The sequence below is a fragment of the Castor canadensis genome, chromosome 4, assembly GCF_047511655.1.
Source record: "Castor canadensis chromosome 4, mCasCan1.hap1v2, whole genome shotgun sequence".
NCBI lineage: Eukaryota > Metazoa > Chordata > Mammalia > Rodentia > Castoridae > Castor > Castor canadensis.
Genome location: NC_133389.1, coordinates 61,861,412 through 61,880,477, shown reverse-complemented (window position 1 = coordinate 61,880,477; position 19,066 = coordinate 61,861,412). Strand labels below are relative to the sequence as shown.

Here is a 19,066-nt window from a genome sequence, read left to right as displayed (position 1 = left end):
CATGAGGAAGGGACTTTATATGATCTGTTTTGGGCTTCACACAGTGGTGTTTTGGTTTTTTTTTTTGGTAACTATTATTTTTAGTTCAATGAAAACACTTGATTATGTTCCAAATTATTGTAAAATGGGCCAGCAGGCCTACCGTTTGCTTTTATAAATAAAGTTTTATCAGAAAATGGCCAAGCTCAATTATTTAGGTATCATTTATGCCTGTTCTTACCCAACAAGACAGAACTGAGTAGTTGTGCCAGAAATCATATTCCACAAAGCCTAAAATAGGATTTATCTATTCATTTATTAATTTTGACACTAGAGGATGAACGCAGGGACTCTATTACTGAGCTATACCCCAGGCCAAAATAAAGTATTTATTATCTGGCCTGTGATATAAAAAGTTTGTTGTTTGTCGACACCTGCCTTAAAAAATCAGTAAGAATGCATTACAAAAGAGAATGTCATTGAATTTCGCAGAAGTAAGTCAGAAATTTCAATTTTTATTTTGGAGGGAGGGATTGGGGTTTGAACTCAGTGCTTCATGCTTGCAAAATAGGTGTTCTACTGCTTGAGTGACACCTCCAGTCCATTTTGGTCTGGTGATTCTGGACATGGGGTATCTTGAACCGGCCTCAAACCTCAATCCTCTTGATCTCAGTCTCCCAAGTAGCTAGGATTACAGGCATAAGCCACTGGCAGCTGCAATCCTATACTTTTTAAAGACGATATATGGTGGTGATCAGTTTAGTGTATCCTTCAGGCATGAAAAGTAAATAATACATGGAGTAGATCAAGTTTCATTTCTTTTTTTTTTTTTTTTGATGGTACTGGGCATTAACTCAGGGCCTCGTGCTTGCTAGGCAGATGCTCTACCACTTGAGCCATGCCTCCAGCCCTTTTTGCTTTTAGTTATTTTTGGAGGTGGGTCTTGCATTCTTTGCCTGTAGACTGCGATCTCTTATTTAGGCTTCCTGCATAGCTAGGATGACAGGTGTGCACTAGCATGTCCAGCTACTGGTTGAGATGGGGGTCTTGCTTACTTCTTTGCTGGGCTGCCCTCGAACTACAGATTCACCAGATCTCTACCTCCTGCTAGCTAGGATTACAGGCACAAGCCACCATCCTGGCACTTATTCATTTTTTACTGGAGTTTGAACTCAGGAACTGGCAAGGCAGTTGTTCTACACCTTGAGCAACACCCCCAGCCCCTAAATGACATTTCAGTTACGTACTGGAGGATCATTTTAGAATTCACTGAAACAGCATTTCCCAAACTGTGTCTTCCATGACCCTGGTATTCCATGAAAAAATGAGTTTGCATCAAATACACTCGGGAATCATAGGGCTTTTGTGGTTTCTTGTTTTTAGGAACCTCATGGGGAGGTGGGGTTAATGTATTCCTTATATACATTATGAAGACCTGCAGATCAAGAAAACATTTTCTCTATAAAATGCTGAGTATTGCATGTGTATGTTCCTATTTCAAAATCCATGGCCTAAATAATAGGAGATGATTTAGAGGTATATATGAGAGGCCTTACTACATCATTTGTTTGCTCCTGTATTGAATATGAGTAATTAAAAGGAATCTTAATTAGCTTTACATCTCAGCACACATTCTTTTTAGTTCTTTTATCAGCATAGTTTCATTCTGTAGCAGTATAGTCTAGAAAGGATGGTATTTCTTTGAACAAAAGAGTGCAAAGAAAAATAGTCTGGAGAAACTTCTCTAAGAGCCTAGTGATTAAAAAAGGAAACATTCAAATTTCTGAATACAGTTAGAAATTATGCCAGAACAATAGAAATCCTTCAAAGTTTCCTCAAGGTCTTCCAGCAAAGCTATTCACATTCAGTATAAATTTGAGTCAAATAAAATACCAAACTTACAAACAGTGAAGCATTTTTTCATAGAACATTCATCTTAAAATATGTTGGAAAGTATGTTTTCTTCTTGTAAGGATCATAGTCTGATTTCTATAGTAGTTTAGGAAATAACTGAGCATGTATTTGCATGCAGATTTTGTTTTCACTTCTAGCTACTCTGCTGTTAGCTAAATCATAGAAAGAAGAGGAGCAAACATATATGACCAACTCCTGCCCCCTGAAATGCAAAAAATAAACACCACCCCAAACTTTTTATGTGCTCAAAATCTTCAAAGGTTGCTATACCTATGTATCTATACTTAGAACTCTTACAGATTATATCTAACATGGGGTAGGCATTCAAATACTTTTTAAACTAAGTGGGTAACAGGAAAGCTCAATGGTTATATTGCTAAGGAGAGACATACATGTGGCATTTTAGTGTGGAAAACATTATGTTATGGAAGATGAATGTAATTTATGTACTTGACCCCGAATGTTGTGTTGACTATAGTAAATATACTTCATTTCATACAAGAGATCTAATTAACTATTAGAATGGACTGTAATTTTTAAGTGAATCTTCTCAGTTTACAACTGGTCATCTATAAAGCCTTCCAAAACTCCCATAGGAAAAATATATCTACCTTAACAGTTACTAAAGAATATAAAACTTATAGAAAACATACTAATTACTAAGTCAAAGTTGGAACAAATGATCATGAAAAGGATACAAGTATAAAAATATGAATGTGATTTCAAAAAACTATAAATTTGGAGAAACTAAGAATAGTTACAAGATCTTCTGCTCACTCCATGGTACAGATTTGAAATGGGATGGTTACTTCCAAACATCATGCATCACCTGTTGTAGGGTGTCTTTGTCCTTTAACTCAAGAGAGAATATTCTGGTATGAGTTTGTCTATAATCAACAAATTATGGTCATGTGACCCTATGGGGATCTCATGTAGATGCACAAATTAAAGGAGGATATATAAAAGTATAGGCAACCCTCCAACATGAAAATATTTAATAACATGCATTAGGGCTTTTTTAGTGTCTAATTTTATGAGGTTTTAGATTTGAAATGATGAGTGTCAAAATATATCTTTGGAATATGATTAATCACATTAAATTTATAAATAGTATGAAATATATTTTTAAGAGCCATACCATTAGTTGAAATTGCAAACTCTTTCAGAAACAGATCGACCTCCATACTTTTGCAATAAATGCATTTGTCAATAGTTGTTTCATGAGAACACTGGAAATCTTTGCACACTCACAATGCTGCATAGGAAAGTGACTTAGTATCTGAAACTCAACTAAGCCATCACCCTGCCAGCAATGTGCGGCATAACACACTCAGAATGTTTGAACTCATAAATTTCAAGTATCTGTATTACATGGTACTTAGAAAATTATTAGATCTACTTATTTCTCTGTTTTGGCTAAATAATCAGGATGGAATGGCTTCCTGTGCTGAAAAAAGAACTTTTAGTATGAAGAAGGGAACATTTCTCATTATAAAGGTGGTGAAACATCACGTTGAGATGTAAAGGGGAACTGCTGAATCTGCCCATGTAGAATTTAATAACACATCACAGAACAGTGTCATTTGCCTGGAGGGAAATTATCTCCCAAGATTTCCTACTGTCCTATGTTTTTATGAAACAGAAATGACAGCATTAGGCAGTAAATATTAAAATTTGTTTCCCTCTTCCCCCCAAAGAGATTATTTGGATAGAGTCTGTTGCTGTATAAATGTTTGCAAATGACTCAGAAAATATGAGTGGGGACTATTTAGTCAATCAGGTCATCTGATTGCCTAATCATCCTTTGGTGAATTGAAAAACAAATTACAATATTGATGGAATCTAGCTGATTGGAGAAAAATGATCCAAATCACCATCTAATTCAATCTATTGTGAAAGCAGCAAACTTGTCAGGTTTCCATATTTACTAGTATGTGATTTATATAATTATTTAACTATGTAAATGACAGATGTTTTGTTGTTTTCACAGTAAACTGGGCAGTGACTCAATTCTAATAAAGGGAAGGTCAGATGCTTATACTACATGATAGTATAAGATGGCCAGTTGCTTCTAGATGGAAAACCATGATATAAAGTGAATGAACCCCGAGGTAGGACTCCATGTACCTGGGATCAAACCTTGATGCACAGATTATTGTCTGAGTGACCCTGACAAGTTAATTTATTTCAAAGCACAGATTTTCTTCATCTTAAAAATAAGAACAGCAGTACCCTTATCCTTTTTCATGGAAATAAATGAGAACACATGGATGAAAGTGATTCTATATCTTTTAGCTGTGATGTTAAACATAAGACATTATAAATTAGGTACCCTGGAACTAGATTTACTTTCTCATACCATAAGGGTAAATGGAATGCAATAGTGCAGTGTTTCCAAAGTCCTGAAACGGTGCCATAAGTTGATGAGACATTACTCTATGTATACAAGGACATACATCTGCACCTTCCATTGTGTAGGGAAATACATGGTGGGACACCCTATCCACTTTCATGGCTCATCTCTGATCACATCCGTCAGAACGTTAACTAGGCCAGGAAAGCATAAATTGCACGGTAACATTATCTGGCTACTGGGTTCATAGTCAAGCTTCATTAGTGCAAAGAGTCCATGTAGACTTGGCTTATACTGCTATTATGACTAGATCACTGCTGCAAAACAGCAGGAGTGCCAGGAATGGTAGTTCACACATGTGGTCCCAGCCCACTGGGAAGGCTGAGGCAGGAGGATCACTTGAGCTCAGGAGTTGGGGCCAATCTGGGCAACACAATGAGGCCCCATCTCAAAAACAGGAGGAGAGCAATATTCTACTCCTTTTTATATGAAGATTCACTAATTATAGTTTTACCAGGTATGATGCACTATGGTTTAAAACAGGCATACCTACATCATATAAAAATTAGTATATAGAGAATTTTTAAAAATGTAACCATTGAAAACTGCTTGGAACACATCAGTATATTTCATTTAATAAAAATATCTGAATTAAATACTCAACGTTATTTGCCACAAGATCCTAATACATACATACAAACATACATACACACAAGCATTTATATATGATACATATACACATACATACACAAACTTATTTCAGTGAAGTTACATTTCAAGAAGTTTTGAAACACATTCTAAAAATAGATTTTGAGAGCTATAAACCAGGAGATCATCCTACATTTTCAACATACCTTTTGTGGCCACTCGGACACAGTCGATTTTGGTTTCCTGTATCAAATAAAAAAGGAGGAAAATTACTATTCATCTTTTATTTAAAACAATATAAATGTAGTTCTAGTTGAAGAACAGATAAGGAAAGCGCTCATTGTTTCAAGTGTGGCTTTTATCACACACAGATTACTCCACAAACCAAGCATGGATACATTTTCTGACTTCAGGGCCAGTAGAGTTGGCATTTCTGGACTGGATGATGAGTGAGGAGCTAGACACAAAACATCTTTACCCAGTGGCCCCGGATTCCTACACCAGACCTGTATGCTCTCCATGCAAATAGTACTAGGGAAGAAGTCCAGATTTCCTTGCCTTTCACTGGCAAACGTCAGGTGGACCATGATACCTAGACCTGTGCTGTGAAGGAGCGAACTCACTTTGGAGTCTGGAAAATGTTTCCTTCTGTCTAAAGAAACTTGAAAGTCTTATCAGAGCTCTGGGTTGGTCTGAACAGGAACGGGAAAAGTCTTCATAAAAGACTCAATGGTAGTTTTAATTTTGGTTCCATCTTTCTAAAACTGTTTTCTCTTAGGGAAAAAAAATACCTAATTTAGTCACAGCTAGAGGAAGAATAAAATCTTTGGAGCTAAGGAAATGGGGCAGACTATGCAGAAAAGACTGATATTGTAGATTTCACAAAATTTTAAAGGAGTTGAATATATGCGTTGTAGCTACACTGTTTTCCTATAAAATAGTTAGCTAAGCAGAATGACTAGCCAACTTTTTGTAATAAGAAAATCTGAAAATAAAAATCATGTTGATGATATGCTTTCCCAACCCCACCCCAAAATGGATATACTCATTTCTCTCCACAGATTTCTCGGATGAAAATGACTTTGAAAGAGAGAAAAAAATGTTTATAAGTAAAATCATACTTTTGTGTGACTTTACTTTTTTACTACTATTTTAATCCATGTTCACATTAATAACTCCAAATAGCCTAAATAAATAGTCATCTATAAAACTTACCCCATTGGCTCTACTAGCAGCTTGGAAGTAAATTCTGTAGCTTTTATGGGGAAGAAGGGGAGTGTTCCAGTATCCATTGTATGTCTTATTATCACCAACAGTAAAAGGCTGAGCAGCTTGGAGGCTGTCTGCTGGAAATTCAGCAGCAAAATAGTACTGGGAGTTCAGGATTGACGCATTCTGGAAGTGAATTGGTACTGGGTAGCACTTTAGGATTTCTGTTGTTTTTTTAGCTCTTCGAGGACGCTCTTCCTCAACAACTATCTGATAGACACTAGAAAAAAATAGAATCATCAATGACATTTTGTTATAACTGAGCTGATCCACTATGCCTTCAATTGCACAGAAGCATATCAGAAATAAAGAATACTCTGAACATAGTCAATAATACTTGCATGGTACTTAAAAGACCCTCATTCAATGCTCAGCATTCTATCTAGCCCAAAGTAATGCAATTTATGGTGAGAAACAACTTAAAAAACTGTGTGACAATATCTGCTGTTCCTAAACAAGACAATACAATGATGCTTCTTGCATGCAACTGAAGATGACTTTCCACAGAATTAAGTCAGCTTTCCTGATAAATGAAATGAGATTAACTGTAGGTTTATAAAGAAAAGCAATGTATCAGTTTCTTCAGCGAGATCTGTAATGGACACATGTGAAGTTTTAACAAGTCACAAAGCACAATGTGTGGGGTTCATGTTAACTAAGGTCTAGCTTCCTCCCCATATTTCCTTATATTTCATTGCCCTTGACCATGTTCAGTCAGTGGAAAGAGATGACATAAGAAAAACAGAGACAAGCAATTAGAATCTCTAAAGCCAAGGCTTTGGAGTGACAAGTGATTTATAAAAGGAAATAATGAGCAACGCCACCTGAGTCACATATAAAGACAAAATGGCAATGAGTACTTTTGAAGACGCCTGAAAGGACAATATCCCCACTGGAGATTGGACTTCAGTTATCTGCCCCCCTTCTGGTGTTTTTGGATATTGAAGTGACCTTAGGACAATCAGAAACCCTGAATGAAGGGCTTCTTAAAAAATTAAGATATTTAAATTTGCTGGAATGATGAGCTATTCCTATACTTTTATTGGGAAAAAAGTTTCTCCTGCTGAACAAAATTAAATCTTAACAACAGCTTTCACAAATTGGATCCAGATTAGATTAAAAGTCCTTCTAGCAATGAGATGTATCTTTTCCCTGCAGTATCAGAAAAACGCCGTGAATCTCTAGAACAATGATGTGATCCAAGAGTTCGTCAGCAAAACTACCCACTAACACCAAGAAAGAAGCTGGGAGAGGGTGCCTGTCACCCCCACTGTCCTGCGAATGCCTCTTTACTGCTTTTGTCTGTGTGACACATGAATCTGTACTCAGTCAGCCCCTCTACCTCTGTGAATATAACCACTTAACACAGTCTACTGCCATTAGAAAGCACATGCTGTCATTCTGTTTGTAATCTTGTCTCACCAAAATCATCTGCTGTAGAACATCAGAGTGGTTGCTCAGCACATAGGTGGTCTTACAGCGTGATGATAAAGTGAATTCTTACCAGTGATAAATAAAGAGAAAGGGAAGGGGAAGGGATGGCAGAGGAGGAAAAGGGAGGGATGGAGGGAAGGAGGGAGGAAAGAAGGAAGGAAAGTAGGAAGAATCTCTTTTCTCACATCAGTTTCCAATGGGTCTAGTCATATAAATTAGGCCACCAAATCTGATAGATTTCTCCCTGCATGATAGATGTAACATGAAAGGAAGAACTTAGGAAGCATCTTCCTACATCAAGGACACATAAGGGAGGAGAGCAGGCTTTGAATTCTCTCTTCCTTGTCCCTGACTTGTGAAACTTACAAATACTCAGATGTGGTGATTTAAAACACATCTACAAAGATCTTGACTTTTCCCCATCATAAGGTGGAGTTGGTGCTACTTAATGAATGACTCACAAGGGACCAACAGAATGTTGCAGAAGGACACTGTATATTCATCTTCCACCAGTTTCCCTCGGGAAGCCTGCTCTTGGAGAAACCAACCATCAAGTAAGTGGTTCAATGACTGCACCTGCCATGCTCCAAAAGACATTTGAGGGGCTGCAAGTCCCTCAAATGGTGGCAGTGGTCCTGGCAGCCATGTGTGTGAGTGCCTTTAGAAGGCCATCCTAACGAACCTCAACCAGGAGCTGCCTGGTTCACCCTCTGCTGACCCAAAATATCATAACAGAATAAAAAGGCTCTTTCACACTGTCTGATATGCAGCAAATATAATAAGTTGCCCCTGCTAGCCACCATTTTGCATTTGGTGGTTTTAGTTATCCTCAGTCAACTGCCATCCCAAAACAGAAACATTTGACCTCATTGTTCAAGAGAAAAACCATATTCTCATATAATTTCTGTTATGGCATATTGTTATAATTGTTCTATTTTATCATTAGTTATTGTTGGTAATATCTTTTTGTGCCTACTTGATAAATTAAACTTTATCCTAAATATGCATGTATATAAAAAAACATAGTACAGGTAGTGTTTGGTATTATTTGCAGTTTCAGGCACCCACTGGACGCCTTGGAATTTATCTACCACAGGTGGAGGGGTGCAGTACTAATCTGTATATCAGGCCAAATAAGAGGGTCAAAGTCAAAGACTAAATGACACCTGCTCTGTAGCAGATGTCAGCTATGGAAGAAGTTTAACCCAGAGCACCATTAAGACACATAGCACTGAAAAAATATGACACTCCTGTTGAAATTGCTTTTGTTGGGATTGAGACAGTGCACTGGTCTGGGCTTTAATCCTAATTCTACGAATGACTCAATTAACTAACTTTAAATTATTTTGTGGGAGTCTTATTTTTCCCTAGGAAGTGAGAGAATTAGGTAGATATCTAGGGTTCATTTCATGCACCTAGATTTTTGATTCAATGTATAAGAACTACCCTCACAAATCATAAGAACAATTACTTGCTCTGCAAAGGGATTCTCCATTCAATAAAATACACCACAAAAATCAGCTTCCTTCAAAAAGTCAGCTTTTCTGGTTCATTTCTGGTAGGGAATAATTTCAATTTAAAAGTAACTTTTAGGAAACCCATATAGAAGAGAAAGCTGAAAAATGAAGATAGATGTGCACTGTTGGGAGCACAGGGTCCCTCTCTCAGGGGCTTTCAGTTGATCCTCATTTTGATTTGCTCTTGCTTTGCTCCACACTCATGAAAATATGTTTTCTGTGAAGACTTACAGTCAATGGAGTTCTTTTATCATTATTTTCAAATCTCCTAAGTTCCTGAAGGAGGAAGGGTATGACTTAGTCATTTTTGTGTCTCATGGCTCTTTACAATGAAGTGGGCGTGAAGCACAATTTTTGAAAGCACAATATAATCTAAAAGTCTCTTACATTTTATCTGGGGATATTATATACTGCATGTGGTAGTTAGGGTGAAGGTCCTGATATTCATAAGTGTGCTGTGCTTTACTAAAATTTAATAGTAAGCTTATTTTGTATTCATTTCCTGAATACCCAAGAGTAAAAAGAGGAAGAAGTTACCAAGAAAAAAACTATGATAAGATGTGCTGACTGAAATTTAAGTTTATCTTGTATGAGTCACAATTAAATAAGGAACCCCAAGGGACTCAGACTCTACATCCCTGTTTCCTTTACCCTCCTCTCACCTCCACCTCTCACTTCCTATTCCTCCTTTCCTAATATCACTAGCATGTGTGATATATGAGTATATTCACTTCTTTACTAACAAATATTTTTGAGTGCCTACTATGTACCAGGCGCTGCCCTACTTTAACTCAAAACAATACAATGTATTGTTCCCTAATAAGACATTTCCTAATTAGACAAAAAATTGTAATTTAAATAGCATCTACATGAATATGGATAAAAATTAATTATTTCCAAGCAGTAACTTAATGAGGATTAGATGAAAATTTGAGAATTAAATGATCATTTAATGGGCCGCCTTTATAGCCAGCTGGTAGTAGTTATACTATTCACTCTACTCTGGACACATTACTTTTTAAATGGCTACCATCTACTCATCTCTAGATATATTAAAGCAAGAACTAAGTTGACTAGAGCAATTTCAAACCCCAAATGTCTTTTCATCCTTGCTCCAAAAGACAAATTAGATTTGCAAGCATCCAGACCTCAAATCTATTTGCTCTTTAATAATTTAAGCACTGAAAGGTCAAGCAGCTCTTTTCTATTCTCCTTTATCAAAGTTTAAGTGCTAATGAAAAATAGTTAAATCCTCTCTGCTGCCCAACTGCCATACATTGCTGTCTCCCTGATGGAAATTAACATGTTATTAGCACCCAGGTCAATGGTACCTTGACTGAACTGTTTGGCTGGTATGTTTTTCATCTACACAAACATCATTTCACTAATGAATTCCATAAAAATCTTCCCATCCACAATCTTAATCTCAAAACTAGCTTTGAGAATCTCACTATTTGAATGGTTTTTCTAAAAAGATTAAAGAAAGCAAATTCTCAAGGATAGAAAGCCGATCGGAAGTTTCTAGCTTAGTAAGCTGAGTTAAAATTCGATTATCCTTTTAATGTATTACTCAGGCTCCTTTTGTTTATTCAAGTTGCACCATTTCTAGCCTAGTTCTACCACTATCCTGGAATTTCAAGTAACACAAAACCTCTCTCCAGCATTTGCAATATTAAAGCACAGCCTGTAGTGAAGATGAGTCTGCCAAATATGTGACATCATTATATAAGAACTTTCCAATGAAATGAAATTTAATTTAAAATTTAATTTAGGCTCAGATTTTCTAAAACAAAACTCTAAGGCCTTTACAAGGAGAATAAGACATCTGCATTTATACAGAATAGTACATGAAGTATAACCTAGAAAAGAACATCTGAACATCTTTCATGTACTTTCTTAAACTTGAAAGTTCAAGTGTGATGAAATGTTTTCAGCTTTTCCCTAACATTAAGGTCTTTCAGAGGAAGCCTACATTAGACTGGAAACTGACTTAAGTGTTTTTTTTACCCTAATTCATTTAAAGATTAAATCCTTCATTAAGTCCATTTTTCTGATCCATTTATTCTAATTCTTATCAGTATAATAAATTAAAGCATTACCCAACTGGTTAACAGAGAAAAGGGAGAGAGGAGGAGACAAGACAAGGAGAAATGCAATGATCTTTTCATTTGTGTTTATGCTGGTCCTTTAAAATAGGCACTTAAAATATTATTGTTCACTGGAGCACCTGCCTAGCAAGTACAAAACTCTGAGTTCAAATCCTAATACGGCCAGATAACAAAGAACACTATTATTCACTTCACAGTACCTCATGGTGACTTTGGCCTTGATTGTCAATTTTTGGCATAAATCATACATTCTATCTGTATAAAAAGAACAGAGATTAGTACTGATATCTTTCTGAACACTACTCTTCTGGGGAATGGGAGAAAATAAAAATAGTCATTCTATTCAAAGCATGCAAAATAAATGTATAACTAAGGTTAGTTGGCAGGCAACCACGAACAATGTTATGTTTTTCTTGTTCTTTGTTTAGATATAGCCCTTTTCTAAATCTTTTTGCATTTACTGAAATGACACCCAGATCCTCCAAATAAGTTTTGAAAAGTATGTTGCCAGTTTACAATGAGGAAAAAAACAGGTGAGAATTGAATATGCTGTTGCCATGGCTAGAATTCCTTAAAGTCCTGCATGGAGCAGGCACAGGTTGCGGCTGACTAAACACTGTCCAGAGCAGTAAATTATGAATGGTAACTGGTAAGCTAGTTTTATAGACAATGGGCAGTATCAGACCCGTGGGGTTGGACATTGTGTATTGACATCTTTAGTTTCTGTTTGTCCTGCTGTGATCTGAAGACTTGCCACAGATTCTTGTGGTATATTTTTAGGCTGCCATAAGCACGTTTTATGTTTTCTCAGCCATAATTCATTACAAAGAGCTTTCCTGGCACCAGAGAGTTACTAGTGCTCTGTGTGTGTGCCCATGTGTGTGTGCATACATGCACAAGCTCACAGTTCAATACTCTGCTATCTTCTAGTTAGTGATAAAATCTGCTATAATGAAATATTAATTACAGCTGAAAGGTTGGGTGAGAAATATGAACTCAATTACAGTCCCATTTTGTGAACAAAGGGCAGGGTGGAAAAATCCTGTCATTATGGAGGTTTGGGATAATAAAAAAAAACAACCAGCACATTAGACTCAGGCTGTGAAGCTCTGGAAAAGGCCACCTGTCATTAATCTTCACAACAGACACCAAATTTGGAGTAAATTAGTCCTAGGTGGAACATCTTTTAGAGTGATTTCTACTGCTTTGAACGATGAAGACATTGCCTTTGTATTTCCAATGCTACCTGTTTACCATGATTCAATCATTATGATTTCAATTCAAGGTCAATTACTATGATGAAAGCGTGTTCTCTTAGAGCCCTGGTGATTTCAACAGAATACTATCAAAACTACACCAAATAAAGATTAAGACCATCTTTAGTCTGAAAATCCTTACGAACATTTTTGAATTTTGGAGCATCTTCGATTTTGGATTTTCATATTAGAGATGCTCAACTTGTAAAGTCAATTTCCAAATCTGACACAATCTGAAATCTGAAATATTTCTGGTCCAAAGCATTTTGGATAAGGGATACTCAACCTGTATCTTCATTCTTGTATGTTTATATAATACTCAATTCACAATCTTTCAATTCTGAAAAGTTTTACTGTTGCAGGCCAGATAAGCTGGAACACAGATGTGGCCACCAAAGGAATTGACCTCTGAGGGGAGCAATTGAAAGAACCCTGACATGGGAGCCACCACATCAGTTTTGCCACTGCGTCAACTAACCAGGAAGGCCCTTTTAAGCTCTGAGATTTCATGATTCCTGGTACAAAACTGGGCCAATTGTGACACTGATAAATGAGAAGAAAACTATCTCACTCATTTTCCTCTGTCCTTTCTTTACACAGTACCTGTCAATTATTAGGCCTTGTGCTGAGCACCAGGGAAGAATAAAAAGAGGAATTAGGTATAGACTATCTCTCCTTGGGAAGCTCAGTCTAAGGGTGCTAAAAATAGGTTACACCAGGGAAGAAATACTGTGATAAGGATCTAAGAATGGTTTATTCAAAGTCACAGAACTCAGGGCAGTGTTAATCACTACATCAAAGTTTCTAGCAGCACCTACTATATTGAGGATACTTGGCCAGGGACCAATCACTGTCACCTGCTGATGACACCAGAAGACTGCTTCTGACTATGTCACTAGCCTTCTCCTAAAAACAAAATAATGGAACATAGCAGGGCATGGTAGTCTGTATCTGTCATTCCAGCTACTTCCAGTCTGCATCTGTGGCAGCAGGATAACTTGAGCCCAGGAACTAGAGGCCTACTGGGAAACACAGCAAGACTCTTCCTCAAAAAAGAAGTAAATCAACCAAAAGAGAGCAAGAAACAAAATCTTTAGATTCTTTAGATTTGTATTCTCCACTCACTCCAATCACTTGGAGGAGCCACTGTCAGTCGTACAGCAGATGGAAGGTACTGGGGCCCTTGTGGCAGGGAGGCTCCAAGGCCTCTTACTCATTTTGAGTAACCCCAAAGTGGCATGGTTTTCCTCATTATTTCCAATACTGCCTGGCCTCCGGCAGAACTACCATGGAGGACATGAAAATTCTGGGATGCAAGAGCATCTATAGTACAAATATCCAAAGATGAACCAAAATCCAAAATATTCTTGAATGATTTTCAGACTTGGGATGCTCTCAACCTCTATTTGGTATGGCTTTCACAGCATTCTGTTTCTATTTTTATTGAAAGGGTAGTGGTCGTGCTTCCAAAGCCATTCAGGCTGCCCGAGATGAGGAAGAACTGTGGACATCTTTGGGGTACACAGGGAATGGGGTTGGTGAACATGATTAGTCTTGGGGTTTGTTCCCCTCTGCCTTTCTCCAAACTCCTGTAAGCAAAGTTGGAATTACTCTTTCTGCCTCTGTAATCACTCTGATAGTAATACAACCCATAATTTCTCAATTTTAGTATATCATTCCATATGTGTTTTAAGTATTAAGGTCAACTCAAAATATTATTTCAGTGTTTTGTCGACTTCTTAGAGGGGTGAAATTTTTAAAAGCTTATTTAATTAATTAATTTATTTTTGTGGTACTGGGGTCTGAACTCAGGGCCTCATGCTTGCTACAAGTGTGTTCTACCACTTGAGCCACTCCACCAACTAGAGGGATGGAATTTGGTCCCAAGAGCCATCCCCACTTTCAGGGCAGGTGGCCACTCATCTACCTCCCTCACAGGAGGCCTGGGTCACTGCCCCTCAGCATGGGTGCTGGGCTCACTAGTGCATCTATATGTGAGGCCCTACTAATGAGGATGAAACTCTGATCTAATACACAGAATCCTTCAGAGGAGATTATATGGAGGAGAAGAAAATTTGAAAAATAGAGGAGGGAAAGTGATGCAGCATATTTTTATGCAAGTTTGAAATGGAGTTTGAGGGAAAGTTAAATTAAGTTTCATTGTAAAAATGCTCCAATACGTCTTGTCTATTATTATTATTATCTTTTCCCTGCCATTTTTAAAGCTTCTTACCTAGGGTTCTTGAAGAACAAATTTCATTTCCAAAATGAATTTTCAAAAAGATGACTCACACTGTCATCCAAGAAGCAACATTAATAAAAATGATTCTTTTTTTCTGGTAGTCAAGGAATCCAAGGTCTTATTTTTTAATACAATAAAACTCACCTAAAAGCAGGTAGGGAAGGGAAGCAGGTAGTAAGAGACTTAGCACTTTCTGTTAACACTCATGTGTGAAACTCAGCAACAGTAAGTAATAATAAAACAGGCTGGGACTGGGATAGGAAAGCTGAGGCTCTACCATAGTTTGGCACTGTGATCTTCCTTGAGGATATGCATCCTAATGTAAAAAAGGCAAACTATCAGATCACAAGTCAAAGTTTCTTTCCTAAAACTATCTTAGGACAGTTTCTATCTTAGGATAGAACCTTTTCTCAAGGTTTTAAAATTGGGACAAAAAAAGCATTTAGCCCCAATGGTTTAAGACATTTCCACAGGGTTCATTTTTTCAATGACTGAAAATGAGCAGCCAAAAAACTGCTTCTAAGTATCTCAAAAAAAAAAAACAAAAAAAAAACCAGAAAAACAAAAAATCCTGGCATCTTCTTTCTTGTATTGAAGGACTGAAGGACAGACTGTGGGAGGTCCCAAAAGGTGATAAGTGGTCAAGGAGACACTTCTCTGTAGGAAATGCCTGTTTGCATCTGAAAGGCATCTCCTGCCATCAGGCAATGCAAATAGGCTATAAAACCCCACTCCCCAACCTGACCCACGGGATCACCAGTTTCCAGGTCCCCCTGCATTCCCCAATATGCAGTCTTTCTCTTCTTTTTTCTCCAACTAAAATTCTCTACAAATAAAATCTTTCCGACCTCTGCTGTTAGAATCTGTGCTTTCATTCTCAGAGCAGGCTCAAGAACCCTGAGCACCTGAAATTCCTGCGCGTGTCATCCGTGCATCAGTATTTCTGGACACAATTAAAACTGGTCAAAAGAACACCCACACCAACAATACAGGATTGATTAGTTTGGTTGAAACAGTTCATTTAAGTTCTCAAAAGTACATGGTTAACCACTTAGAGGGGTGGGATGGAGCTTGGCACAACTCCCAAAAAGTTTTAGCTTAAAAACAGTAATGAAATAATGAAGAAAGCAATAACACTGCTTCTAAAAAGAGGGGTAACTGCTTAGAGCAGTAGGGATAAACCCCAAAGATTCCAACAATTACAGTGTTTTTTTTAATATTAGAGAGACAGAAAATAAACCTATGCACTTGCAAAAAAGTCTTTGTCTACAAAGGGTGGTGCAACATCTTAGTTCCAAACAGCAGGGGAGATGCCTCCCCACCCAGGGCAGTGGGTAGGTGTGGAGAAGAGAAGGAGAGAAAGGGAGCAGCAGGGCGGAGGCAGGGTCCCAGGGGTTCACAAGGTCTGTGGATCTAAGCACAGGATTTGAGGTTACTCAGAAAGCTCCTGGGTATGGGGTGAGAGAGTGCACGCCCATGAACCTTCTCAAACCTCAGTTTCTTCAACTCTCAAGAAAGCTGCCCTGAATAATTAAAAATAATTCTGCAAATGACCAAACAGAAGCCTGGCACATCACAGCTTCTCACTCCAACTAACAATTAGGACTTACTATTATTACAATTATTTTTTAATTTTTTGGTGGCACTGGGGTTTGAACTCAGGGCCTCGCACTTGCTAGGCAGGCACTCTTACTACTCGAGCCACTCTGCCAGCCCTATTTTTGTGATAGGTTTTTCTGAGACAGGGCCTCACAAACTATTTTCCTGGGGCTGGCTTCGTACTGTGACCCTCCTGATCTTTGCCTCCTGAGTAGCTAGGATTACAGGCGTGAGCCACCAGCTTGATCACAGGCTGCTCAGGAGAACATAACTGAGGTTCAGGAATATTATATCCTAAGTCTCAGAGAACGTTCTAAAACACAGACAGAGTAAAACGGGTAGCCACACTATCTACAAGTTTTATCTATTCTTATTGGATGGTAAAGCCTTCACAAATGGAAGAGTTTCCTACACTGAACAGGTAAGGGCAATGTATGATGCCATCCTGACTGTGTACATGTCATTAACTCCCCAGTTGCTCTTTGAGGTAAGTTTTATTACTCCTCACCTCTAATCAACCAGGAGAAAAGTTATACAGGATGCCTAAGGTTACAAACATATAGATCCAAAAGTTAAACCCAGGATCATTCAACTCCATACCATGGCTGCCTTTTTTATTATTCTTAACATGTTTGTGCCTTCCTTCCCTGAAAAGAGCTGTAACTTGTAACTACCCCAAACAGCAATGCTTCTCTGACTACTGAGGTATTTGGATGGAACAAGAGGCCTCTATAGTGTTGATGAAAATGCAGTGGTCATTAGAAATTTTAAGTATAGTCTTAAAAGCAGCAAAGAAAGGGAACAATGACTAAATAGCAATTTAGTCAACATGTTTTATAGGCTAATCATATTAAACCTTTACTCTCTCTTGGTGTAGTAGAGTGGTCAGAAACTGTTACTTTTCCAACTCCTTAATCCTTTTCCCTAGAAGTACTCATCATTTCCATATGGTATTTTAAATTCTAAAGAAAGGCCTCTTAATACCCCTTCCTCCCTCAGCATGTAGGAATAGGCTTGCCATAAAGGAATGTATTTGCCTGAAAAGAAAATGCAGGTGCTGACCCCAGAAGGTCAAGTTCCCAAGTACAGTGTTTCTAAGAAGAGAAGGAGATGGTGCTCTGGACAGAAAGACCCTGTGTCTTTCCACTGCAGGGATTTCCTGATTGTTTTATCCCTGTTACACCTGTGTGTCTCATAAAAGCCCTTAGTGTCCTCCATCCACCCCATGGATCAGCCATCCACATTCCATCTGGAAGCCACATGAGCCCATTTACTTCCTCTATGTCCTTCTCTGAGACTGATCTGGTATGGGGATCCAGTTCTATTTTTACCCTAATAAAAATCGTTCTAAAGTTCAAACATTTTAATGAACAAACAAAAATACTTATTAAGGGCTTGGCAAAGAGCCCCAAACTGGAAATACAGAGGTAAAATCACAGGACAGCCCTTGCCATGAAGAAGCTGGTGGCTAAGTAGTGCATCCCCAGCCAGTGTGGTAAGTTTAGGGTGAGCTGGACTGAGAGAGCAGCAGGATACAGAAGGGCAGTGAGGTCAGAGAAGGCCCAAAGAAGTAATCACCTGAACCATATCTCAGAGGAGGGTGGAAATAAGTTGGTGAGAGAAGGGGCAAGGTAGAGTATATATGTGTGTTTGGGGAAGAAAGCATGGCAGAAGGAAAGAAAAAAGAAGAGTCCATTAAGGAAACATCAAACGCAAAACAGGCCAAGAAAATGGCTTGGAAGCACCCAGCATATTCTTGGAACTGAGAGAATATAGTAGTCACCTCTTGTCAGCAGTTTTCTTCCAACAGGTTCAGTTACCAGAGGTAGAAAATATTAAATAGAAATCCTAGAAATAAATTTCATGTTGTTCCAAGTAGTGTGGTGAACGGTTGCACAGTTCCACCCAGGATGAGAATCACGCTTTTGTTCAGCGTATCTACACTGTATATGCTACCCACACATAGTTGCTTAGTAACTGCCTCAGCTAGTGCATTAACCGTTGCAGTCACTGAGTATCTGTGATCAAGTAAGCTTTACTTTACTTAGCAATGGCTTCTGTGTGGAACAGCAGTGATTCTGGCAGTTTTATTAAGGTATATTGTTATAACAGTTCTATTTCATGATTAGCCACTGCTGCTAATCCCTTACTGTACTTAATTTATAAATTAAGCTTTATACAGATAGGGAAAACTACAGTATGTATGTATGTATACATATGTGTGTGTGTGTGTGTGTGTGTATACATGTAGTTTAGTACATCCATGATTTCAGGCATCCACTGGGGCTCTTGAAATGTATCCCCAATAAAAGGGGGACTGCTGTTTCCAGCTGGATGATGGCTTTGCAGGAGGCTATCCCAGAAAGTGACTAGATGCTAGAAGCCTTGCATGTTAAGAAAGTCTGGATTTACATGAAAGGCAATGCTTCTTGGATGAATTGTGAAGCAGGAGAGTGACAGCTCAGACTGGAGACTTCAGAAAGACAAAAGCATGCACTAAGACAATGGTTGATGCTGGGGATGGATGCAAAAGGGTTAAAGTAGATGTCCTTTCTGACCCCAAAGTGAGAAGTGAGACAAGTATTCAAAGGAGACAGCACAGGCCAGCATATACACAATGACCTTCTTGATGGGTCCAGGCTGTGGCAATGGTTTATTTCAAGTCATCTTTCTGAATTCTCTTTTCAATAAAAATAAATAAGTTGATTGATTCAAAGTGAAGGCAAGGGATTCTTTTATGTTTCTGT

General features: G+C 38.1%; 1 protein-coding gene across 14 annotated transcripts in view; it reads right to left on the bottom strand.

Annotated features, from left to right (window-relative positions):
• Positions 1–19,066, bottom strand: part of Ptprm (protein tyrosine phosphatase receptor type M) — a 747,535-nt gene that overhangs the window by 284,491 nt on the left and 443,978 nt on the right. For all 14 annotated transcript variants that reach the window (XM_074070314.1, XM_074070316.1, XM_074070315.1 and 11 more), the window contains 2 exons: positions 6,110–6,383; positions 5,101–5,137 (listed from right to left, as the gene is read on the bottom strand). In XM_074070314.1, the coding sequence (XP_073926415.1) occupies positions 5,101–5,137; positions 6,110–6,383 (311 nt within the window). The remainder of the gene's footprint in view (positions 1–5,100; positions 5,138–6,109; positions 6,384–19,066) is intronic.